At 43.5% G+C, this 26,936-nt stretch overlaps 1 protein-coding gene across 1 annotated transcript in view; it reads right to left on the bottom strand.

Annotated features, from left to right (window-relative positions):
* LOC141112181 (cathepsin D-like) overlaps positions 1 to 26,227 on the bottom strand; it is a 36,615-nt gene extending 10,388 nt beyond the window's left edge. Inside the window, exons 1-6 of the mRNA XM_073604722.1 lie at positions 26,039 to 26,227; positions 5,469 to 5,625; positions 4,345 to 4,468; positions 4,007 to 4,125; positions 3,380 to 3,579; positions 342 to 464 (exon numbers count right to left, since the gene is read on the bottom strand). Of these exons, the coding sequence (XP_073460823.1) occupies positions 342 to 464; positions 3,380 to 3,579; positions 4,007 to 4,125; positions 4,345 to 4,468; positions 5,469 to 5,625; positions 26,039 to 26,106 (791 nt within the window). The 5' untranslated portion in view covers positions 26,107 to 26,227. The remainder of the gene's footprint in view (positions 1 to 341; positions 465 to 3,379; positions 3,580 to 4,006; positions 4,126 to 4,344; positions 4,469 to 5,468; positions 5,626 to 26,038) is intronic.
* Positions 26,228 to 26,936: the final 709 nt, after the last annotated feature.

Below are 26,936 nucleotides of genomic sequence, written 5' to 3'. Positions count from 1 at the left end.
GATGTTTTTTCCTTTCTCAGAATATACTATCTAGGGAGGCTAAGTAGTATGCACATGGGGAGATATTTTGTTTTCTATCATTATATATAATGCTGCAAAAATCAACCTTTGTGAGGATACCTGCTTTTATGTAATGTTATGATTGTATTGAATAAAAACACTTCTTTTTTTTACTGTTGTGCAGCACCCTAAAAATCTCACTATAATTGTATGTTCAGAGGCTGAAAAAGGCTCTTTAATCAAGATAATGAACATCAGATATGATAAAAAAACAAAAAACACAGTATATCACATTTGCAGGAAAAGAGACAACAAAAAAGGAAAGTAATGTTGCTACTTACTGGTCCATATGAATTTCCCAGTATGCTTTGCGGGTAACATTGAGGTAGTTAAAATTTCCTGTGTAATATTTAGGATCTGTGCCTCCTAGTAAAAGCTCACCACCAGGCTGAGATTCCGGGTCCCTAAAGGAAGATCAAAAGAATTTACTTTTAGGTCCCAGGCCCATTATATTTGGGCTCCCAGCAGATCTCATGCCAAAACTAAAGATAATCATTTATGTAAAGCATCAGCCACCATTTACAAACATATCCTCCTAAGGCAAAAAGTAGAAAAATGTTAGCATGTAAATAAGGGCCACAGCAGCAACATATTTTAAAAATTTTACAGCTGCGCACAGAGAATTCTGCAAAAAAAAAAAAAAAAAGTCACGGGGCTAAATTACATTGCAGCTGTGGTTCCTGGGTGCCACAACAAAAGAATTTTACTTTGTAGGACCGTACTTTGCAATGTACAATCATGTGCAAGAGTCCTGAATGTGCCCATTATATAGCAGGTGGAAAAACACAAAGCTTTTCAACTAAACTAATCTACCCTGTATGCTATCTTGTATCCTTCCTGTAGAAATCGTGAGATTGTCACTTATATCTTGTGTGCTGTAGCCGAGGCTTAACAAAAGAGTGAATTAAAGCCATTCTTCTGCACAGCGAGGATGAAGGGAACCATCCATCTCCAGAGAACATAATGGAATAAGAGCAATCACTTTGTCAGGTGCACCTAAAGAGTGACACCCACAGCTTTGCCTTGTGAAGGAGAAAAGGGGACACTTATTGCTGCAGAGTAAAGGAGATATACATTGCTCTGCCCAATGAAGGAGAACTAGAACATGCATTGGTTTTTCCAAACTACTAAAAGGTGTTCCTGTTATAGACATAAGAGGGAAAGCTTACACTTTTCTCTATGCACACATTTAGGACTGTCTGACACTGTTGTGCCCATTGAATTACAGCAAAACTCACTGTATTTATAAGCAGGCTGTGCAGGACACAGTGCACTGGGGATTTAAATCTTGCCATTTCTTTGCATCAGTCCAAAGTTTTGGTAAATATAGGCCCCACAATTGACAGAAATGTGCCGCATCTTCCATTTCCACAGGCTTTGGGGAGGTCTGAATGAATCCCCAAATACCTGAACTAATGTGGCTATTAATGTTTCAATATACAAAATTTTTGATCCAATCTATGCCCACACATACAGACACTGAAATTAGACCTTCAGGCAAAATTATCCTCTCAGGGGAATTCCATTATGTATCCCAAAATTATGCCCTACTCTACTGTAATAGCTACAAGCATCCCTGATTTGTATAGTACAGGGGTGTCCAACCCTTGGCCCCAGAGGGTTTGGCAGGCGGCCTGGGAACATCTGGAGAGGCACTGGGGATGCCGTGCCTGAACAGCAGTCGCGGCAGCTGACACAGTCAAGCCCAGTAAATTCACATCTGTAGGGATGTCAGGGATGCCATGCAAGCATAGCTGCCGCAGCAGCCTACATTCACAACACAGGCAAATGCACATCTTGAGAGATGCTGGGGGTCCCATGTTCACAATAGCACCAGAAGCAGAGAATGCAGTGGTGCCAGGGGCATAAATACTGCATGGCCAGATCTAGGGGAGGTACTAGGGTGGGCTGCAACCCCCACATTTCAATTGCGCCCCCTCCCCTGAAAGCCCCATACCAACAACCCTTCCTCTACCTCCATACACAGCACATACATAGGCTACATTCACACCAGCAATTAGGGCCAATGCGAATTGTAGTCTGCTTGCTGTGAGGGTGGACACTGGTGAGGATCCATTGCCATAGAGCCCGTACAAGTATCAGATTAACCTCTTGGGCGCCACCTTTGGTCTCCTGATTCAAGGATCTGTGGAGGTATAGATCCTCGTTTGCCTTGGCTCTGGTATCTTTTCCTCCTTCTCTACTCCGACCGTCCCCAGTAAGGGATACATTTCGGAGGGCCAGCCTGGTTTGTCCTTTGTGTGGGACTCTGCCCATGTTTCCCCTCGTGCCACCATTGGGCCCATCTATTTGCGCTGGTGCATTTACTAACCCCGTCGGGCTCTGGGCCCCACAGGCTGACAGCTGCAACATTTAAACTGCTTTTAAACGTCAAAATCTGGACAGAAAATCCACTCTAGTACTACACAGTTCATACGACGGTTGTAGGTTCTGCGATAAAATCGCATACACCCCTGATGAAGAAATAGCATTTTCGAAACGCGTTGGGTCTTTTCTGTTGTGCTCACCTCCAACATAACAGATCTTTGCGATTTACTAGCTGTGTTTTTTTTGTAATGTTATTATATGATTAGTCCTGTCCAGTATTCATTCATGATATTTTGTGATATGTATAGTGTATATATGTGCTCATTATTTTAAACCTATGTTTCTTAATAAAAATTTATATACTTTTTACACTATTCTCATACCTCATTGCACTATTTATCCCTTTCCAAATATCCCACCTAGAGGAAACTTTATTTTTTCAATGTAGTGGCAGTTACAGCGGCTCTCAGTGGGTAGGTGCAGCTGCTGGCCCCATTTACTATAATGACAGGTTGCCAACAGCCGCCTCTTTTTGCAGCCAATTGCAGGTAATTGCTGGCTGTGCAGAGTGCTGCCAATAGGTGCGGCCGCTGGCGACCTGTCATAAAAGAGTGCACGGGGCCAGCGGCCACACCTACCCACTGAAAGCCACAGGAAGAACTGCTCATCAGCTATCCTTATTTTTATGTACTTTATGTGCGGCCCAAGACAATTCCTCTTTTTCCAATGTGGCCCAGGAAGGTCAAAATCTCAGACATCCCTGGTATAGTACAATAACCTTACCTCCAAAATAAAATAGTAATGGTACTTGCCAGACTATGGCCAACAAGAAAAATAGCACCACCTGATCCTTCTTGGATCACCCCACACACACGCTGGGGGTAATCAGAGTGATCAGATCAGAAAGGATATATTAAATAGGAAAATTTACACAACCATGTCACTGCCACACATGGGTTGAAATGTCATACAAAACATTTAAATATCTCACCTATTTAGGTAGAAGGAGAATATGTTGTTTTCTATCAGCTTCTGTTGCATGATATTATCAAACACAGGTGGAACACTATCAACAGAGATCCGTGGGTACGCCATGCCCAATATCCCATCAAATTTGGCTGCAATAAAGGTAACACCAGGCTGCTTGATGGCTTCCCCAAAAAGCTGTCCTTTCACGACAAGGTTGCCAATCTGAGAAAGATTAGGAGGTAATGAAAGATTGTGCATTAACACTGAACACTTCTAAATAGAATTGTCCTGAGTTTTTAGGGAAAGCAGGGTTGATTTACTAAAACCGGAGAGTGCAAAATCTGGTGGAGCTCTGCATAGAAACCAATCGGCTTCCAGATTTTTTTGTCAAAGCTTAAACTGAACAAGCTAAATTTAGAAGGCGATTGACTACTATGCACAGCTGCACCAGATTTTCCATTCTCTAGTTTCAGTGAATCAACCCCAATGTGTTAGCCATAACAACAACCAGATTCTTTTCTTATTATCCAACCTGTTCTGGTGCAATGACCTCTGGAATTTGATTTCCTGGTATGGGCAATAAATGAGAAACACAATGGCAACAGATTTCCTTCTCTAGACCAGATGGGAGTCTACTTCTAGATCTTACCGTCACAGTGTCCTGACTCAGGTACCCAGACAAGCTCCCGCTGCCATACTGGATGGAGAATTCTGTACCGTTCTTTACATAGGTGGAAGATTTGGAAGAATCATACTTGTGGTGTAATACTAGAATAGAAGAAAATAATACTTTCTATTAAAACCAAACATTGGGCACATGTATAATCAATAATATATATATATATATATATATATATATATATATATATATATATATATATATATATATATATATATATATATAATATATAATATAGAGAGAGAGAAGTGGAGATACCATGCTAAGACTTTAATTATATTTGTGTAAGGGAAGTAAGTGCTACTCACAGCAGGCAATGTCCAGCAAGGAGCAGTGGATAGAGGGTACCCACAGGTTGGATGATCCTGTGTCAAACACTACTGTGAATGTCTGTGGAGGAGTTCCAATGCCAATCTCACCATAGTACTGAGCCTAGACAAAAAGGGCAGATGAGGTGTTAAAATGCAATATTGGTAAAACTGTAGATGCAGCAAAATTCTAGTTTATCTCTCGAAAAATCTAGTTCATGCTGAAAAGTTCCTGGCTTAAATGAAACCTGTCAGGAGAGAAACATGGATTCTGACGTTGCTGAGCTCTCCTGGAACTGCAGAGTTTTTGGCTGTATCGTTGACCCTCTTGCCTCAATACTTTAGTCACTGACCTGGCACAGCTATGCTCATCAGGTTTTCTGACGTTTCAATAGCTTTTCGAATCAGCCTGCTTGTGCTGGACCAGTAACTACAATGTTTTCAATTACGTCGAACTAGTAGTGGCAAAAACCATAGAAAAAAAAAAACAAAAAGTTAAAAGCTTTATCCTATTTTAGAATGTTCAGGGAGCTTCAAATATTGCACCTTTTTTGTTAATCTTCACGGTGCTAGTAGTTGTTTAGACACTGGCTGCTTGTACTACCGAGCATCAGCTACCTACGTTATAAATCAATTTCAATTGCTCGAAGAGCGACACAGCAATGGGCTTGCTGGCACAATCAGCAGCACTTATCACTGTCCATCACCACCATCACTGATCTAGAACAGCAGTCCAGTCACTGGAAAAAAATTACATCTTAACGTGTCTAAACCATTTACAAAGATCTCACAAACTCTATACAGATGACTACGGCAATGTAGAAGTATCAAATCGCTAAAGCTGGCCATACATTTCACAATTTACTTGTTCAATATCCTCTAGATTTACCTTCAACCGTGTACTGCAAGGGCTTGCCTGATTGTATACAATTAAATTGTTTAGGTTTGACCTCATCATATGGTTTTGGTAAATCTAAAGGAAAATTTATATTGTATGGCCAGCCTAAGTCCCATACATACAGTATATAGACACACACACACACACACTCTCAACAGAAAGCCATTTACTATACAATTAGGACTAATGAGAATATGTTTGGCATAAGCAGTAGCATTATACTTACATCCAGATAATTCTTCAGAGTCTCTGGTGTGGGACCTCCATTTGGTGGAAATCCAGAGTAGTATTTGTTGTAGCCCTCTTCTGCAATCAGATTCTTCAAATCCCCAGCAGACTCAGTAAATGTTCTCCGTATAGAAGGGAATTTTGTCAGAGGTATCCTGGAAGGAGACATTCATTGCTCATTTTCAGTAAATCCCAATCATCTTTGACAGTTTCACATGTAAACACAGCAATATATTGTCTATTTCCATTCTGTGGTATTTTAATGGCTACACTTATACCCACTTACTGCACAGGGCTTAGAAAACAGCCGGGATGCAACTAGCCAACAGAAACACAGGTGACTCATTGTGGCAACTAACCTCACCATACACTGTATGGCTAAAAAATTTTTAAAAATAAATAAATAAAAAGGGGGAAGAAAAAAAAAAACTAAAATGTCTCCATCCATATAAACGAGGTGGGTAAAGGTTTCCTTCCCCTGCTGGAACAATGTATTCTGACAGTGGGCCCCACAGCTCTCAGACTAAACTGACCAGAGTATGGCCTGCTACCCAAACACCCAAAAGAGGAAGCTCTGCTTGTCTGCCTCCCCCACTCACTCTGCTGCCACATTAAAAATCCTTTGGGGGGGGGTACCTGGTTTTGACAGGTACCTGCTCCAACTTCCAGCTGAGTTCACTGCGGCAAACTCAGCCAGAACTTCCTCCCTCTCCTCCTCCTCCCCTTCTTGCAGCCGGTCCATTCACAGAGTGCAGCGTGCTTCACGTATTGTGCAGTAGGGAACCCTTAGTGGAGCTGGTGACGGCAGCACCCAATAAATGATTAAGTAATTGGCTCGGGTGCGGACACCGCTGGATTCCTGGACAGGTAAGTGTCCTAATATTAAAAGTCAGCAGCTACAGTATTTGTAGCTGCTGACTTTTATTTTTTTCTGAAGGGGCCTGGAGCCTCTCGAAGTCACATTTTAAATGAGGGATCAGCTGAAGTGCATGCATTGACTTTTCACACAACACATTAGGGTAATGTGGATCAAAAATGTTGTATTTTCTTTTTATTTGTTTTATTACAGGTACATATATAGCGCCATCAATTTACACAGCACTTTTTTTCTTTTTTTTTTAAAGGTAACATTATTGTGCACAAAATATGCATACAGAGTACAGAAAATAAAAAATGTATGTAGAACCTTACACATATACTGTATTGTACATTCACATCACTCCCTACCATCAAGTAGCTTACAATCTAAGGTCCCCAACCCATATTCATACATACACTACTAGGGACAATTTAGACAGAAGCCAATTAACCTACCAGCATGTCTTTGAAGTGTGGGAGGAAACCCACATAGGCACAGGGAGAACATGCACACTCCAGGCAGGTAGTGCCATAGTTAGGATTCAAACTACAACGACCCCAGTGCTACCAGGTGGAAATGCTAACCACTTAGCCACCATGCTACCCCATCAGGCTGTCCCTACAGTCAGTGCTTTCTAAAAGCTAATTAACTATGAGATTATATATATGTTGGAAGGCTGGCCGCAGGCTAGCCTGAACTTGTAGGAGGAGTCTGAGGGCTTTATATCCCTCCTCCTCTACTTTCCTGGACTCATGCCGGCATCCTCCTCGCCGGAATTATCTGTAGGGCCACCCACTCCTCCTCCTGTTCATCCGTCCATCTACGTACTTCTCCTGTACCCATGCAGGCAGCAGAGAGGGGTTGTCCACCGTCCACGTTTTTCCCAGTGCTCATGCGGCAGCTTCAAGGGGAAGAGAATATGAATGATAACACAAAAACTTTTTTCACTCATGGTTAGTGTTTGGCTGAAGTCATTTATTATCAATCGACTGTGTTTACTCTTTTTAAATCATAATGGCAACAGAAACTAGCCAAATGACCCTGATCAAAAGTTTACAAATCTGGTGATTTTGGCCTGATAACATGCACACAAGTTGACACAATGGGGTTGGAATGGCTATTAACTGCTTAAGCCCCAGAATATATTACCCCCTTCCTGACCAGAGCACTTTTTGCGATTCGGCACTGCGTCGCTTTAACTGACAACTGCCTCGTCGTGCGACGTTGCACCCAAACAAAACTAACGTCCTTTTTTTCCCACAAATAGAGCTTTCTTTTGGTGGCATTTGATCACCTCTGCGGTTTTTATATTTTGTGCTATAAACAAAAAAAAAAAAAAAAAAGGGCGAAAATTTTGAAAAAAAAAAACACAATATTTTTTTACTTTTTGCTATAATAAATATCACCCCCAAAAATATTTTTTTTCCTCAGTTTAGGCCGATATGTATTCTTCTACATATTTTTGGTAAAATCGCAATAAGCGTATATTGATTGGTTTGTGCAAAAGTTATAGCGTCTACAAAATAGGGGATAGTTTTATGGCATTTTAATGTTTTTACTAGTAATGGCGGCGATCTCCAATTTTTATCGGGACTGCGACATAATGGCGGACACATCGGACAATTTTGACACATTTTTGGGACCACTGGCATATATACAGCGATCAGTGCTATAAAAATGCATTGGTTACTGTAAAAATGTCACTGGCAGGGAAGGGGTTAGCACTAGGGGGTGATCAAGGGGTTGTGTTCCCTAGTGTGTGTTCTAACTGAAGGGGGGAGGGGACTGTGTAGGGGAGATGACAGATCGCTGTTCATACTCTGTATGAACAGACGATCTGTCTCTTCTCCCCTCAGAGAACCGGAAACTGTGTGTTTACACACACAGATCCCGGTTCTCCGTGTGTCAGCAGCGAGCACGGGAGGCCGGCGGTGATTGTGACCGCTGGGCACTCACATCGCCCCCGGGGGCGAGCGCCCCCAGTGGCCACAAGGCAAAGCGACGTAATATAATGTCGATTCGCCCAGCCGTGCCATTCTGCCTCAGTACAACTGCGGCGGCTGGTCGGCAAATGGTTAAAAGGTAACCATCCTCACCTGTGATCTGTTTGCTTACGGTATGTGTGTGTGTGTGTGTGTGTGTGTGTGTGTGTATGTATGTATGTATGTGTATAAAAGGTCAATGAGTTTCTGGACTCCTGACAGACCCTTGCATCTTTCACCCAGTGCTGCACTGATGTTTCTGGATTCTGAGTCATGGGGAAAGCAAAAGCATTGTCAAAGGATCTGCGAGAAAAGATAGTTGAACTGTATAAAGCAGGAAAGAGATATAAAAAGGTATACAAGGAATAGAGAATGCCAATCAGCAGTGTTCAAACTTTAATCAAGAAGTGGAAAATGAGGGGGTTCTGTTAAAACCAAACCACGGTCAGGTAGACCAACTAAAATTTCAACCACAACTGCCAGGAAATTTTTTTTTCGGAATGCAAAGAAAAACCCACAAATAACTTCAGGTGAAATACACAACTCTCTGAACATGTGGTGTGGCTGTTTCAAGATGCACAATAAGGAGGCACTTGAAGAAAGATGGGCTGCATGGTCGAGTCGCCAGAAGAAAGCCATTACTATGTAAATGCCACAAAGTATCCCGCTTACAATATGCTAAAAAGGCACAGAGACAAGCCTCAAACCCTCTGGCACAAAGTCATTTCCAGGAACTTCCAGGAACTGGAGGCTTTCTGCCAAGAGGAATGGGCAGCTTTACCATCTGAGAAGATAAAGAGCCTCATCCACAAATACCACAAAAGACTTCAAGCTGTCATTGATGTTAAAGGGGGCAATACACAGTATTAAGAACTGGGACATGTAATTTTTTGATCAGGGTCATTTGGGTTGTTTCTGTTGCCATTATGATTTAAAAAGAGTAAATACAGTTGATTGATAATAAATGGCTTCAGACAAACACTAACCTTGAGTGAAAGAAAAGTTTTTGTGTTATCATTCATATTCTCTGAAAAATGGCCAAGAAAGCATAAATTCTGCCAGGGTATGTAAACTTATGAGCACAACTATATATATACACTCACACTGTAGTCCGATAAGTACTAAGACTGCTCAGGTGCACTCAAGGCAAGCCCGGTGGAAGAGGCACTTTTAGGTCTTGTACAGAAACAACATATAGGTTGATAGAGGTCGGCCGATATATCGGCCGATATTTGGTATTTTTTACTTAATCGGCATCGGCCGATAAAAAAGGCCGATATTAGCGGACTTGCAAATGACTTCTGTAATAGAAGTCAATACAAGTTGTCTGAAAACTTCTGTGAAGAGACTTCTCCCCTCCTCTGGCCTGCCAAATCTGATAAAAAGAACCTGAAGGATACAATGTTTACACTTATGAATGAACTGAGCTCTGTGTGTAGAAGCTCTCAGTTTAACCATTTAAAGACTAAATCTTTTCTGACACTTGTTGCTTACAAGTAAAAATCCTGTATTTTCTGCTAGAAAATCACTTAGAACCCCCAAACATTATATATATTTTTTTTAGCAGAGACCCTAGGGAATAAAATAGCGGTTGTTGCAATATTTTATGTCACACGGTATTTGCGCAGCGGTCTTTCAAACGCAATATTTTTTGAAAAAATACACTAATAAATTTAAAAAAAAAAAAAAAAAAGCAGTAAAGTTAGCCCATTTTTTTTCATCCAAAAGTTTTGATTACCTGTTTTTGTGTATTTAATATTTAAGATATAGTTTTTTTTTTATTTTTTTTTTATCTAAATTCTACATACAAGTGAACTGATTGGAGGTTTGTTTTGTTTAATAAATGTTTAAATGTAAAAAATTTTCTGTATCATTTAAGGTTGCTTTCACACTGGAGCAGGCATGCGTTGACGGTAAAACGCTACTAGTTTTAGCGGCGCTTTACCGTCATTTTAGCGGCGCTATTCGGCTACTAGCAAGGCGCTTATAACCCAGCTAGCAGCCGAGGAAGGGGTTAAATGCGCCCCTGAAGCGCCGCTGCCGAAACGCTTTGCAGGCGCTTCGGCAGCGGTGCGCATTCATTTCAATAGGCAGGAGTGGTGGAGGAGCGGTATACACCGCTCCAAAGATGCCGCTTGCAGGACTTTTTTTTAACATCCTGCCAGCGCATCGCCTCAGTGTGAAAGCACTCGGGATATCACACTGAGACAGCAGGGGAGTCGTTTTACAGGCACTTTACAGGCGCTATTTTTAGCCCAAAAGCGCCTGAAAAACGCCCCAGTGTGAAAGGGGTCTTATGCCCCGTACACACGGTCGGACTTTGTTCGGACATTCCGATGGATGTTGGCTCAAACTTGTCTTGCATACACACGGTCACACAAAGTTGTCGGAAAATCCGATCGTTCTAAACGCTGTGACGTAAAACACGTACGTCGGGACTATAAACGGGGCAGTGGCCAATAGCTTTCATCTCTTTATTTATTCTGAGCATGCGTGGCACTTTGTCTGTCGGATTTGTGTACACACAATCGGAATTTCCGACAACAGATTTTGTTGTCGGAAAATTTTATATCCTGCTCTCAAACTTTGTGTGTCGGAAAATCCGATGGAAAATGTGTGATGGAGCCTACACACGGTCGGAATTTCCGACAACAAGGTCCTATCACACATTTTCCATCGGAAAATCCGACCGTGTGTACGGGGCATAACTGTTAGATTTTATGAGATGAAGGGAAAAAAAATAAAAAATCGGCCTAATATATCGGCCCCAAAAAAACGGCATCACATATCGGCCATCGGCCACCGCAATTTCTAAATATCGGCATCGGCCAGAGAAAAACCCATATCGGTCGACCTCTATTGGTTGATGTTTGACATGGCATTGCCTGAGAAAGACAGCTGAACTGTGGTACAGTGAATTACATTTCACCGACATTTCAATAAATGAAAAATAAAAGCATAAAACCATGTCTTCTAAAGCCCATCATGTTAAATAAAATGGACACTAATTTGATTGTATTTTAATGATCAGACTTTGTTGATTATATTTTGCAGCAAAATATGGGAGATAACAAAGTAAACAATGTATTGGGAAAAATTACAGGAAAATCCGTTTGGCATTTTATACCATTTATTCCATAAAAAAAGCAAGGAGATGATAGATGTATTCAAATGTGCTACCAAATTAAAGCCCTATCTGCCCTCTAAAAATCAATGTATAATACATTAGGTTGGCCACAAATGATTAAAAAAAAAAAAAAAATTATGTATAAAGCGTGGCACTAAATCATTGCTAAACCCCCCCCCCCCCCCCCCAAAAAAAAAAAACCAAACACTCCTAAGAAAATTTATGGAGAAAAAGGACCGGGAACTCAAATAGTTAAACGAAGTTTGCATGGCAAAGTATTTCCACGCAGGGCAACCTGCCCAACAGATCTTATTAGTACTGGCCCAGGAAATGACCAATCACCGGGGTGCACTTCTGAGTGCAGGCCGCGGGCACCCATTAATGTATACCTACCGCCAAGCCACATTGCCCTGTATCCATTTGACTGGACATTTCTATTAATCGATATGTGAAGGGTCCCAGAAGTAAACCCTGATTAGGATTCCTGGCAGTGACCACATATAGTACATTACAGCGAACAGCGAGGACAAGGATCCAGACTCCTGACCTTGGAATATTAATAGTTTTCCAGACTGGCAGTGTGTGTTGCATTATACTAGGATTATACCTTCACTCACAAACACACAAGCTTCTCTACAAATGGGGACTGTTCAGAATTGCATAATATTGGGCTTTATTTGCACTGAATGTGCATTTGGGGCCATTGGGGCATAAAGCAATGATTTCCAAGGCTGTGCCCACTTAGGCCTCTTGCACGTTGCAGCTTCAAAAAGCTCAGTACAGTGTTTTTTTTTTCTTACTGATCTAAAATGCAGCCCATTGTTTACACAGTGACTGTACACACAGGTGCGTAAACAAACACTGCGCATTCTTGTGTAAAAAAATAAATAAAATCAAATTTTAAAAAATTAGATTTTTTTTTTATTTAAAATCTGATTTTTTTAATCAAATTTATATTAATAAAATGCTTTTGCAGTAAAAAATCTATCTAAAAGATAGTTTCTATTTAAGATACATTAATAATTTAGTTTTCAACATGGAATGGAGCTTAGTTATGTAGCATGAGGCTGGATATTCTGCAGTATTTACATTTTTGGTAAACTCATTCAATGAATCCAAGCTCAGCAAGCTGAGATAACATGCACTGCATTGATACATTCATACAATTTCACAGTAACCATGAGATAAAAAACAAAGTTCAGGAATATTCCCTTATCCCATTGTTTTGCAAATCTATGTACACTACAAACTGTATAATTGAATTGGTTCTGAATTCTGATATCGCTATTTTACTAACTTGACAGCTTATTATTCTAAATAGGACACCTTCATTTTGTTTGCAAATAATAAAGATTCTAACTACCAGCAAGAATGAGTCCTTACATTTAAAGAGCACCTGTCATTTCAGATCCATTATGGTAGTGCCTGCTGCCGCCACGTCCCTCACCTTGTTGTGTCACTGCCACATCACCAGCCATCCCATTAAAGTGAATGGGACTGTCGGTGAGTCAACAGCAGGTCAGAGGAGGAGCCGTCGCGGGACAGAGATGACAGTTGCTCTTTAAAATCGAGTTAATTTAAATCAAGCCATTTTACTAGTGATTTAAATCAAATCCAACCTGATCAGCACTGTGTGCAAGAGGCCAAAGATGGCTTTACAATGCTACCTACTGATTCGGTTGGAGGGTTTTTGATTTTGTTAGTCCCTTCTTACCAGATCCTTAAAAAGGGTAAGCTCCCCTTTTCATGAATAATGAAAACGTGAAAAAGCTTTAAATATCCTAGTCACCTCTCCGGATGCCCTGGGTACAGCCCTGGAACGAGTTTTCATTATACTGTGACTGTGGTGAGCAAAGAGAAGCGCATTTGAGGCTTCTTCTTCAGCTAAGGTGTTCCAGAAGTACATGTCCAGAAGCATCATGGCCGCATCATGTCACAGCCTCCTCTGGCTGTGTTTTACTCTTTAGATGGGGAGCAGTAAAACTGTGGCTCAGCTGTCTGTTTTTACCACCTCCTGGCTACCTGTGTGAAGAAGACCTGACTGAAAAATATTTTTTTTAAGGACTGATCCAATTATTTAAACATGGGGAACAAATACACTCTATGTTATATTATACATTATCTAAAAAAAAAAAAGTGAGTACACCCCTCACATTTTTGTAAATATTTTATTCTACCTTTTTTTTTTGATCAAAAGGTAACTTTTATTGAGCATAAAGAAAAAAGTACATCAATACATGGGTAAAATTAGTGCAACATGCACTACACTTACGGATTAGTCCAATTGACATATATAGCATACGAAGCATTAATGGTATCACATTACAGCTGATGCATGCAATGAAACGGTTGGTTGTGGGGAGGCAGACTTACATATTAAGGTCTAACAGACAATAGAGTGGGATATAGCCAAAGGTGGGGAGGTTGAAGGATGGGTTAATAAAGTCAGCACAATTAACTAGAGAGTCAGTCCCTTGCATCACTAGTGGAGGTATCCTCGAGCCATCTATCCCAGATTTTGTGGAATTTATCAGGGCAGCACCTGTGTATGTAGAGTATTTTTTTATATGATAGAGTGGTGTTGACTGCTCTGATCCATTGTTGTAAAGTGGGAGGGATCCCCCTCAACCATGTTTTAGCAATCTGTAGCCTGGCAAGGAATAATGTTTCTTGCAAAAATGTGTTCAAGTATTTTTCGCCTTCAGATAGCGAGAGGAGCCCTAATACACATTGACGGGGGCATAGGGACAGCGGGGAGCCCATACGATCGTGCAGAAACTTTACCACCTGGGTCCAGAACCCTTGTATGGAGGGGCAGGCCCATAACAGATGAAAAAAGGAGGCCATATGATGACCACAGTTTGGGCAACTCGGGTTATGGTCATGTCTGTATTTAGACATGCGGTGTGGGGTTAGATGCGATCTGTGGAGGCTATATAGATGGGATAAGCGGTCAGAGAGTTTAGGGGAAACTATTTTGCAATTGGCAAGGGCCTCCTCCCAGTCCTCATCCGTCAGGCTGCCCAGGTCCGACTCCCAACGTAACTTCAGCTGGTGAGCAATGGTGTCAGCTGCAGGCCTCATAAAAGGTAGGTATAAAATTGGGAAATCAGTTTTTTGGAGTCCTTACCCACAACTATATCTACTAAGAGTGGGACCTCCAGGGCTGGGACAGGGCTGCCAAGCTGCGTGTTGAGTGCATGTCGGAGTTGGAGGTAGCGGAAAAACATGTGGTTTGGTAGGGCAAAGTTGTCTTTAAGTGCTTAGAATGACTTGACCGTTCCATGGGCTACAACTTGTGATAAGTAGATGACACCTCTGGAGACCCAGGGACCGTGATCAGGAACAGAGGTAAGTTCGGGAAGATTTGGGTTTCCCACAGGGGGGTGTGGGAATGAGGGGAGGGCGCTTGACCCAGGCGCATAGCAGCTCGCCAGATTTTGCAGTGATGTGTTAACATTGACCCCTCTTTACCAGTATGAATTGAACCACGGGGCTCACAGAAAAGGATTTGGGTGCGAGATCGGACTAGCAGACTGTGGACAGACCATTTGAGAGTGACGAACTTTGTCGGAGAGATTGAGATGGAAAAAGCGGGAGAGTTGGGCCGCTATGTAGTATGTATAAAGGTCAGGGAGTGCGGTACCGCCTAGTTCAGTCGGGTACTTCAAGACCTTCCACGACAGTTTGTGACGGGAGGAGACCCATACGAAGGTGTTGAGGATATATTCCATTGCTTTAAAAATACGTGGGGGAAGATGTATTGGGGACTGCCAATATATATATATATATATATATATATATATATATATATATATATATATATATATATATATATATACACAGTAATTTGGGAAGAAGGATCATCTTCACAAGATTAATACGACCCATAACCCCTAGGGGGAGCCTGGACCACACCTGTGTTTTGAGTTTTAGAGTATTAAATAGTGGTTCAATGTTAAGTGCTATAAAATCATGGAGTAAGCGGGAGATGTGGATACCTAAGTATTTGATGGTGCTTGCTCTGACAAGTGGGAGAGCGGCCTGTTTGGATGTGGGGGCGTCTGAGTCCAATGGGAGGATTTGGGATTTAGCCCAGTTTATCTGAAGCCCAAAAAACGCTCCAAAGGCTTTAATTACATGTAGAGCTGCCTGAAGTGAGGGACTTGCGTCGGCTAGGTATAGGAGCATGTCGTCATCATAGAGGCTTATCACCTCAGTTAGACACCCACTACGCAGACCATTGATGTCAGGATGGGACCGTGCTATCGCAAGAGGCTCAACTGCAAGTGCATAGAGCATAGGTGAGATGGGGCAGCCCTGCCTTGTGCCACGCGATAACGGAAAGGAGGGAGAAATTCTACCATTCACCTGGATACGTGCTGTGGGGGCATAATAAAGTAGCCGAAGCCACTTTATAAATTTTGGGCCAAAGCCGAATCTTCTGAGGCACGCCCATAAATAGCTCCATTCCACTGAATCGAACGCTTTGGCAGCGTCAAGGCTGACCACTACTCTGCTGCCAGTGTTTGTGTGCTGGGACTGGAGATTCATGTGAAGCCGCCGAAGATTAAAGGCCGTGTTTTTATCTGGCATGAAGCCAGTCTGATCGGGGTGTATTAGGCTGGAGATCACTTTGTTGAGGCGTAGGGCAAGGATTTTGGTATCGAGTTGAAGGAGGGATATGGGCCTATATGATTCAGGAAGTGAAGGGTCTTTACCTGGTTTAGGTATGAGGACAATAAGGGCTTCGTTCATGGATTTTAGGAGGGCGTTAGTGTCGAATATATGTGTATATAATTTACATAACCTGGGGATTAGAGTGTCGCTGAATTGTTTGTAGAACTTGAGAGGAAGCCCGTCAGAGCCAGGAGCTTTAGATGTAGGGAGTAGAGCCAGAGCCTCTGCGATGCATTCTGCAGTTATGGGTGCTTCCAGTTGGGCAATCTGCGGTGGCGAGAGTGTGGGGAAGTCTATGGCTTGCACAAATTCTATGAGTTCGGTTTTGGGAGCGCTGGGAAGTGGAGGAGTATAGTGTTGAGTAGAAAGACCTGAATTCCTCAGCCACCAGATCGGGGTCAGTAATTTTGACCCCAGAGGTCGTCTGAAGGGAGACCACTACCGGGGGTTTGTGATCCAGGTGAGCCATGTAAGCAAGAAGCTTGCCTGCTCTTTCGCCGTGTTCGAAAATACGTTGTTTGCTAAAGAAAATACCTTGTTTGGCCTTTTCAAAGTGTAGTTGATTTGTAAGTCTGGACTGAGTATGTACCAGGGATGTGTTTGCAGCCGTGGGGTTATTCTGAAAGGCTTGCTCTAGAGTGTGAAGATGGTCCTCCGCCTGGCGGAGCAGTTGTTTGGATGTGGCCTTGTGTCGGTTAATGCGTGTGGAGAGGACCATGCGAGTGTGCATCTTAAAAGCCTCCCATGTGGATCCCGTCAGGGCAGTGCCATCGTTCATGCGGAAGTAATGGTCCCATTCGCGTTGAAGACCATCCAAGTCTGGGAGGATGGTGAGCCAAAAAGGGTTCAACCTCCAGACTCGGGCAGAGGGGGGAGATGGCATCCGTAACCTGATCCAATAGGGAGAATGGTCGGACAGCACTCTGGCATCGAATCCCACATCAATGAGGTGAGGGAGAAGGGGGGAGGCAAGGAAGATGAAATCTATGCGGGACATAGATGATCTTGAGAAAGTGAAGCATGAGAAATGTTGCTGTGTCGGGTGTAAATGTCTCCAGGTATCTGTGAGAGCGAATTCTGTGAGGAATTTTTCAAACCTGGTGGTGTGGATTGTAGGAGGTGTAGGGTTGGTGAGACTTAACCTATCCAGATGTGGGGTTACAACTGCGTTAAAGTCCCCTGCCCAGATTGCTGGTACTGAAGGATACTGAGACATAAAAGCGATACCCATCTGTAGCATTGCAAATTGGAATGGGGGGGGGTGTAGAAGGCCAGAAGAAGGATCTCCAGTCCCCACATGGTAACATGCAAAAACAATGACCGGCCCTGGGGATCCGACTGCAAGGTGTGAAGTTGAAATTGCACCGTTTTAGCGACAAGGACCTCAATCCCACGGGGATTGGAAGCGTGAGGGGCCTGGTACATCCAGCCCATCCATGGCTTTTTGAGGCACATTTGTTTCTGGCCTGTAAGATGAGTTTCAACAAGGATAGAAATATCTGCTCGTTGGGATTTTAGGTGTGAGAGAACCGCGGTCCGTTTAGCCCTCTCGCCTAGGCCACGGACGTTCCAAGTTAAGATTTTAAGCGTAGCCATGTCGCGTGGGTGAGGGCAAAAAAGTGCAGTCGGAGCCCCAGGGGGTAACAGAATGTACATAGCAATGCACACATCACAAGGCAATAACTAACTATACAGATATGGATGCAGGGCACACAGAGATCATGAGGATCAGCGGGGGGGGGGGGGGGAGGGTTCCAAACCCGGGGCCAAGAGGCAGCAGCGAAAGACGGGCCACTGCTCCGTGCCCCCGGGCGTAGGGGGAGGGTCATACCCAGTAGTACCAGCTGCACCAAAAGACTAAAATTATACATGATTTTCATCAATGTGAACGTAAAAATGGAAAAAAAGAAGAAAACATAAATAAAAACTGAACCTGAACTATCTGCGTATACTCTGAGCCAGCAAGGCAGATTTAACTCACTGCCATCCCTTGAAGCTGAGGGGGCAGAGGCTGGACAGGGAAACATTTGTAGGGAGATGATAGTCAAAGGTGGCAAGTGTACCACAGTCTTGATACAACCAGCAAGGTCGGTGAGGGCGGACAAACTGAAGAGCGCACGATGGTGCGGGAGATGCAATCAATCTCTCGGGTAGCGGGCACAATTGCACCGCTCGAAACCAACAGGTTAAAACATATTGGGGGTGAGATGATGTCTGGCTATGTGGTATTAAAGAAGACAACGGGATGACTCAAACGTCCGTCAAACAGGTAAGGTATAATAGGATAAAACTCACAGTTCCCGGAGATGGTGAAATGTAGCGGCTGAAGCTTGTAGGGCGCAATACCCGGATGCAAATAGCCAGCGGTTACAGTACAAATCAAGTGGGGTTCTAAGCCGGGCCCAGATCAGGTTTGCTGCGTTGTTCCAGCCAGGAGAGGACAGCCTGAGGATCCTCAAAGAATTGTGCTTTGCCGTCGTGCACCATGCGGAGGCGTGCAGGGAAGAGCATTGCATATTTAAGATGGTGTATACGAAGTTGCCGCTTCGCTTCGGTGAAGCGCGCCCTTTTCTTCTGCACCTCGGCGGAGAAATCCGGATAAACCGCCACAGTGACATTGCCCAAGGGGATGCTGCCTCTTTCTCGAGTAAGCCGAAGTATTGTGTCCCGGTCACGGTAGTTCAAAAGCTTGGCTATAAAGGTTCTCGGTGGGGCTCCAGCAGGTGGGGGCCTTGCCGCCAGGCGATGAGCGCGCTCCTCAACAAATGTGGAGGAGAAGGCCTCTCTGCCAAAAGTCTGGATGAGGAGGTTTTCCAAGAAGGTGGGGGAGGTCGGCGCCTTCAGACTTCTCTGGTGGCCCCACAAAGTGAAGGTTACATCTTCTAAGGCGGTTCTCCATCTCGTCCTGTTTAGAGAGAACCATGCTAAGTTGATACTGTAGTTGTTCGGTGGAGATTTGGAGTGGATGCAGGTCCTCCTCCACATGTCCGACTCGGCGCTCCGTTTCAGTCACCCGGTCACGCAACTTTTGGACATCTTGCCGGATTAGCGAGATGTCGATTTTCACCTCCTTAATCCTGGAGGTGAGAGTAGACTGGAGAGGGCGATGGCTTCCAGTACCCTGGCTGTATCTCCAGAGGTATGATCGTCGGGTACGGGAAGCTGAGTGGCGCCATCTTCCTCTCCCGGGTCCCGCTCGTCATGGCGGTATTGAGCCAGCCTAGCCGCAGTGCCGGTTCTTTTAGGTGGAGACATGCCGGTGTGCAGGAGGTCAGACAGGGCAGGAGAATGTGGAGAATATATCCCCTAGGATCTGTATGAAGGATAAGTCCCGAGCGGAGCTCTCACCGCACACGTCTTACTCCATGCAGCTCCAGACCACGCCCCCTTTATTCTACCTTTTGTGACAACACAGAAGAAATGACACTTTGCTACAATGTAAAATAGTGAGTGTACATCTTGTATAACAGTGTAAATTTGCTGTATCCTCAAAATAACTCAACACACGGCCATTAATGTCTAAACCTCTGGCAACAAAAGTAAGTACACCCTGAAGTGAAAATGTCCTAATTGGGCCCAACTAGCAATTTTCTCTCCCGGTGTCATGTGACTCATTAGTGTTACAAGGTCTAAGGTGTGAATGGGGAGCAGGTGTGTTAAATTTGGTGTTATCCCTCTCACTCTCTCATACTGGTCACTGGAAGTTCAACATGGTATCTTTTGGCAAAGAACTCTCTGAGGATCTGAAAAAAAAAAAAAAAAAAAAGAATTGTTGCTCTACATAAAGATGGCCTAGGCTATAAGAAGATTGCCAAGACCCATAAACTGAGCTGCAGCACGGTGGCCAAGACCATACAGCGATTTAACAGGACAGGTTCCACTCAGAACAGGCCTCGCCATTGTCGACCAAAGAAGTTGAGTGCACATGCTCAGCGTCATATCCAGAGGTTGTCTTTGGGAAATAGACATATGAGTGCTGCCAGCATTGCTGCAGAGGTTGAAGGGGTCGGAGATTAGCCTGTCAGTGTCTTAGACCAAGTGTGTCTTAACTACAGTCAAGCATGGTGGTAGGGGTGTCATGGTTTGGGACTGCATGAGTGCTGCCGGCGCTGGGGAGCTACAGTTCATTGAGGGAACCATGAATGCCAACGTGTACTGTGACATACTGAAGCAGAGCATGATCCCCTCCCTTCGGAGACTGGGCTGTAGGGCAGTATTCCAACATGGTAATGACCCCAAACACACCTCCAAGACAACCACTGCCTTGCTAAAGAAGCTGAGGGTAAAGGTGATGGACTGCCTAAGCATGTCTCCAAATCTAAACCCTATTGAGCATCTGTGGGGTATCCTCAAATGGAAGGTGGAGGAGCGCAAGGTCTCTAACATCCACCAGCTCTGTGATGTCGTCATGGAGGAGTGGAAGAGGAGTCCAGTGACAACCTGTGAAGCTCTGGTGAACTCCATGCCCAAGAGGGTTAAGGCAGTGCTGGAAAATAATGGTGGCCACACAAAATTTGGGGCCCAATTTGAACATTTTCACTTAGGGGTGATTCACTTTTGTTGCCAGTGGTTTAGACATTAATGGCTGTGTGTTTTATTTATTTTAAGAGGACAGCAAATTTATGTTATACAAGCTGTACACTCACTACTATACATTGTAGCAAAGTGTCATTTCTTCAGTGTTGTCACATGAAAAGATATAATAAAATATTTACAGAAATGTGAGGGGTGTACTGACTTTTGTAAGATACTGTATATTCTATGTCTTGAATAACAGCAGATACCTTTTATGTGTTGGCCAAAGAAAGGGACTCTTCATGATACAATTACAATAAGCCATCATGAGGAAATACCATCTACTTTGAAAGGTAATCTTTATTGGTGGTATAACAGCAAACATCAGTAACACCCCTACTGGACGAAGTGAACAGTGAACCGTTTACAAAGTGTCACATTTTATACATGTTTATTTCCCTGAAATGTGGTGTAATAGATAGATGTGTAACTTATCTGGAAGTCCCTGGTTTTCATACTTGAGTTACTGATATGGAACCAGTATGTAAAAGTCAGAGTGAGGTTAAAACCTTTTTTTTTTGGGCCAGTGATTCAGAAACTATTGAATACACTATATAATGACACCCCACCAATATGCATTTTTATCACATTGGCATGGCAGTTTTTGCACTTCCTCTGTAGAGGTTTCCTTTTCAGCTTCAGCTACTACATCTCAATACAGTGCTGCTTACTATTCTCTGTACTGGAGGGTCTGACGTGTAGAAGTAAAGCCCTGCCTCTACCAAGATGGCCGCCTCCACAAAGACACAGTGCACAACAAGACATGGCAAATCAATACTGGGGAAAAGATCAGCTACAGAGAGACTACAGGCCATACTGGCGACATACACTTAGGTGCCTGCCTTTTTAGGCCCAACTTATGTTTCCTTTAGGCCTTGCTGACATGTGCTGCCAGGGGGCAAAAAATAAAAATCAGGCGGATGATCCGAGATTTGACTGTCCCCACATCCACAAGTTACCACGGTCAGCGCCATGTTATTACACATTGCTGCGGTGCTGTAAAATGTATACAGCATGTCACATTAGGAAGGTGAAACCGTGTCCAAACATGATCCATTCAAGTGAATTAGGCTTTTATTGGCTAAAACAAAAATGGGATGGGGGCGGCAACATATTACCTCCCAGCCACTTGTCAAGCAGATTACTTTTCAGGAGGTATGGTAAACTCTGTCCAGGTAAATAAGGCCATCAACAAAAAGCATGCATGCTGTTCCTCTTATGCCACGTACACACAAGCGGACTTTACGGCAGACTTGATCCGGCGGTCCGGAGTCGGTCAGACAATTCGATCGTGTGTGGGCTCCAGCGGACTTTTTTTTCCCAAAAGTTTCAAATCTTTCCGACGGACTTGTGTCCGGTCAAAAAGTCCGCTCGTCTGTATGCTAGTCCGACGGACAAAAACCGTCGCTAGGGCAGCTATTGGCTACTGGCTATGAACTTCCTTGTTTTAGTCCGGTCGTACGTCATCACGTACGAATCCGTCGGACTTTGGATGATCGTGAGTAGGCAAGTCCGTTCATTCAGAAAGTCCGTCGAAAAGTCAGTCGGACCAAGTCTGCCGTAAAGTCCACTCGTGTATACGCGGCATAACATGCGTTTTGTTCCCTCCACAAAAATTCCAAGTAACTTTTTTCCCCATATTATAGTTAATAGTTACATATTATAGGTAAAATTTGCACAATAGATTTGATTTGCATTCAATCTTGTAGGCCCTTGCACTACATAACTGATGGTAGAGCTAAAAAATGGTTGTAAAACTGAATAATGAAAATGCCATGCTCAAACCTATTGACGGAACATCATTCCTTACCATAGGAATGGGGGACATGTCCCTCAAAGTATATCAAACCCCTATACAACCTAAAGGCACAATGATACAAAAGGATAAAAAAATTACCATTAGCTATCAGTAGTTAAAGCAGAGTTCCAGTCTGGGGATTTTTTTTTTTAAAGTCAGCAGCTACAAATAAATGTAGCTACTAATTTTTAATATAAGGACACTTACCTGTTCAGGGATCCCGCGATGTCGGAAACTCGAGCCGATTCGTCCATCAGCTTAAGGTGAAGCGAGTCATGCTGTGCTTTCTGAATGGTCCCGCCGTCTTCTGGGACACGCACAGGTCCCAAAGGGCAGCGAGGGGGGGGGGGGGGGGAGCCGCACTTTTTGGAGGTGATCTTACCAGGAAGTGGGAGCGGGTACCAGTCATAACCAGGTACCCACTCCCCTCCCCCCAAAATGTGTCAGTGGAAAATGGAAACAAGCAGCTTCGCTTTTTGGGTGGAGCTCTGCTTTAAGGTGTTGTGGGTCGTCCGATCTCCTATTTAAAAGCCAACTGTCACTATTAAGCATGCAGTGCAGAAAGGCCATGAGGAGTAGGAGCTCTAAGTGCATGGAAAGATAAGGACAGAAAAACACAAATCATTGTAATGCTGATAGCGTATGAAGGAATTTAAATCAACTTAAAAAGCACGCAAAAGAGTCTTTAATGAAAAATACTCTTCTAAATGCATTTTTAGTTGCGCAAGCAGCAAAAATGTTCTGCTGCAAAATGCGACCTATTCAAGTGAATAGAGATGTGCCACAACTGCCCCTCAACTGTATTCAATGCAAGTTGGTATGGCAATTAAAGGCCTCCTTAAAAAACTCCTCTGAAAAGCAATCCAAACACAGACAGCTTTCCAGAGGTTCAGCAAATTAGCTTTGGACCCTATTCCACCATAATGTGAGGACCTGCGTTTTACTGCACTGGATGATTGTAGGGCATCACTAGGACACACAGAAAACAACTGTCGTGTCCTATTCACACTGCAACTTACCCCAGAAGTGTGGTACAGAGAGCTGCCATGCTGCTAAAACACGTATCACACGTAAACACGGCTCACCGCAGCTGGAATTGGCATGACCATATCTTTGCATGTGTTGCCTGAATATGTGTCATGCCATGGCAACCATACTAGTTATTGTAAGTCAACTCTCTATTGGGAAATCTGAATACGTAAATCGCCTTTAAGTGTTAAAGCTGGACTCCAGGCAGGTACTAAAGACGCAGGATTACTGCACCCCCATATCCAATAATACATAATTAAATTTATATTTTTAAGTGAAGGAGAGTGCAAGCATGTTAAGTTAATTTGCCATCAGCCTTTTCAGCTGTACAGTAGAGCTCAGACTGGGGAAAGAAGAAGCAGCCAATCAGATGTGCTGCAGTGCAAGGAACAGTCAGATAGGAGAATAAAGCAGATGAACTCTTCAGTCTGCCATTCCTACTTTCATTGTCCAGTCATAGGCTGGGGGAGGGACAAGACCTGTAATGCCGCGTACACACGGTCGGACTTTTCGTCTACAAAAGTCCGACAGCCTGTCCGACAGACTTCCGGCGGACTTTCAGCGGACTTGCAGCAGACTTTCTAACGAACGGACTTGCCTACACACGACCACACAAAAGTCCGACGGATTCGTACGTGATGACGTACACCGGACTAAAATAAGGAAGTTCATAGCCGGTAGCCAATAGCTGCCCTAGCATGGGTTTTTGTCCGTCGGACTAGCATACAGACGAGCGGACTTCGGGGTCCGTCGTACTTACGACGTAAAGATTTGAAGCATGCTTCAAATCTAAAGTCCGTCGGATTTTAGGCTAAAAAAGTCCGTTGAAAGTCCGGAGAAGCCCACACACGATCGGATTACCAGCCAGCTTTAGTCCGTCAGCGTCCGTTGGACTTTTGTAGACGAAAAGTCCGACCGTGTGTACGCGGCATAAGTGTTACTGATCTCCAGCAGAGGAAAATCAAGTCTCCTCCCCAACTAGACAGAGATGTGCTGTGTGGCAGAGCTGTGTAAATCCTAAAGCTGTATGGACAGCACTATAACTGTCATATACTGTATGCATTTTATCTTAGTATTTAGCTGTATGCATGAAGTTGATCCGTAAACGAGAAGTCCAGCCTGAGCTCATTTGGCTGCACTTCTCCTATAGATCACAGGATGCAATTCATTTTACACTCCTGTGACCCGTTTTCTGCAGAGAGAGGTCTGAAGTCTGCTCTCTGCGGACGTCACTGGAATCAGTCAAGGCACCATGTCATCCTGACAATAAAGTCTGGATCCACCAGGTGCCTGGACTGATACCCGTCTCAACCTCTTAGCGAGCTGCTGAGAGCCTGAGATGGCCGCTCCCCGCCCCTCCACAGCTCAGCGCTCCAATGAGCGAGGAGGGGGCAGAGTGGAGAGCTGTGAGAACTGAGCCATCAGTGGTCATCGATCACTCGGTTCTCAGTGCAGAGGTGGTGGGGGACCGATGCTGCATCTACCTAGACAAGTATGATTCTGGAAAACAAAAACAACAACCACACTTCTCTTTTAACATGCTGGGGGCTCCCACCAGGACACTAATCGCATGGAGTTTGCATGTTCTCCTTGTGCTGGCAAGAGTTTCTTCCCACTCTCCATAAACATACTGGCAGGTTAAATGGTCATGGTAGGTGTATGTGATTTATGACCTGTACACACCATCAGAAAACTTTACAAAAAATACCACTGTCAGAGCGATCGTGTGATATTCTGATTGTTAGTACACAGCTTGCGAGAGCCAATCATGACAGTTCACCTGATATTATCCAATGGGACAAGCAGGAACCTTTTTCTCATGATACCAGATTACGCGATTGTCTCTAAGAACAGGGTACCCGTTCCCCCCCCCAAAAAAAAAAAAAAAAAAACTGACATGCCAAATATGGCAGGGGGGTCACCATCACTTCCATTTTTGGGTGGAACTCCGCTTTAATCAGTACAGTTTTTGTCTGAAAATACAGTACATCACTTCAGAATTTTTATTCTGTCATACAAGAATTTTCATAACCTTGATTTTTGATAAGATTAGCTTGCAAAAAAAAAAAAATGGACGATCATTCGTCTGATAATCTCATTGTATGTACCAGGCATAAGGAACCTTAGATTGTAAGCTCCTTGATGTCAGAGACTGATGTGAATGTACAGTATGTAAATCACTGTGTACGTTGTATAAATACATGAAGTCTACATAGGTGGAATAATATAAGTTTTTCATGGAACTACAGCATGCTAATTATTGGAGAATACATAACTCTGTACTCCTATAATCTGCACTATATGTCAGGTTAGCACAATGTCCAGTACTGAAGCATAAATATTATATTCGATTAAATAACATGGGAGGGACCTAGATGTATAAAATCTATATAGCTAGAATTTTATTATTTAGCATGGATCTAGAGAATGAGCTTTAATAAATACCATATGTTACCCACAGCCCATTGTAATGTACAGTTCCACAATGTACAGTCATAGATCATCCATCCACACATACCTGATTATAGCTGATCCTGGTAGGAGCACAGTACAGAGGAGCAGTACAGCCAGCACTAGGCTCTCCATGGTGATCAGGGTGCAGTCAGCTCTGTCCTGTATATATATATATCTGTGTACTGTCAGCAGTGACCCAGCACTCTCCTCCAACCCTCGAGACTAGTCAGCTGACCCCACAGTCATGTGACTGGGGGAGACCTAATCCTCAGTCTGCTGAGTACTGCACTGTGCACAATCTGAGTTGCTTGATTATGTGTAATAAATGTATTATAAATCCATGTATTGTAAGACATCTCTTAGCATGATAACCTGTAACATGTCAATGAATCACATGTAAGGACTTTTACAGCCAAGGATAACACCTGCTGTATGTTTGTTGCATTTTCCCAGGCATATAGCAGAACTTAAAGTGACACTAAAGACTATATTAGTTTTTTTTTTCTAAATAAAAAATACACTATATTACCAAAAGTATTGGTACGCCTGCCTTTACACGCACATGAACTTTAATGGCATCCCAGTCTTAGTCCGTAGGGTTCAATATTGAGTTGGCCCACCCTTTGCAGCTATAACAGCTTCAACTCTTCTGGGAAGGCTGTCCACAAGGTTTAGGAGTGTGTCTATGGGAATGTTTGACCATTCTTCCAGAAGCGCATTTGTGAGGTCAGGCACTGATGTGGATGAGAAGGCCTGGCTCTAATTCATCCCAAAGGTGTTCTATCGGGACGAGGTCAGGACTCTGCAGGCCAGTCATGTTCCTCCACCCCAAACTCGCTCATCCATGTCTTTATGGGCCTTGCTTTGTACACTGGTGTGCAGTAGGGTGACCACATTTCCAAACTGCCATTCAGGGACAATTTTGGACGGGGGGGTTGAATGTAGTTTCGGGGTTGGCGAGA

This window comes from Aquarana catesbeiana, linkage group LG11 (assembly GCF_042186555.1).
Source record: "Aquarana catesbeiana isolate 2022-GZ linkage group LG11, ASM4218655v1, whole genome shotgun sequence".
NCBI classification, from domain to species: domain Eukaryota; kingdom Metazoa; phylum Chordata; class Amphibia; order Anura; family Ranidae; genus Aquarana; species Aquarana catesbeiana.
This window is presented reverse-complemented; position numbering and strand designations above follow the sequence as displayed.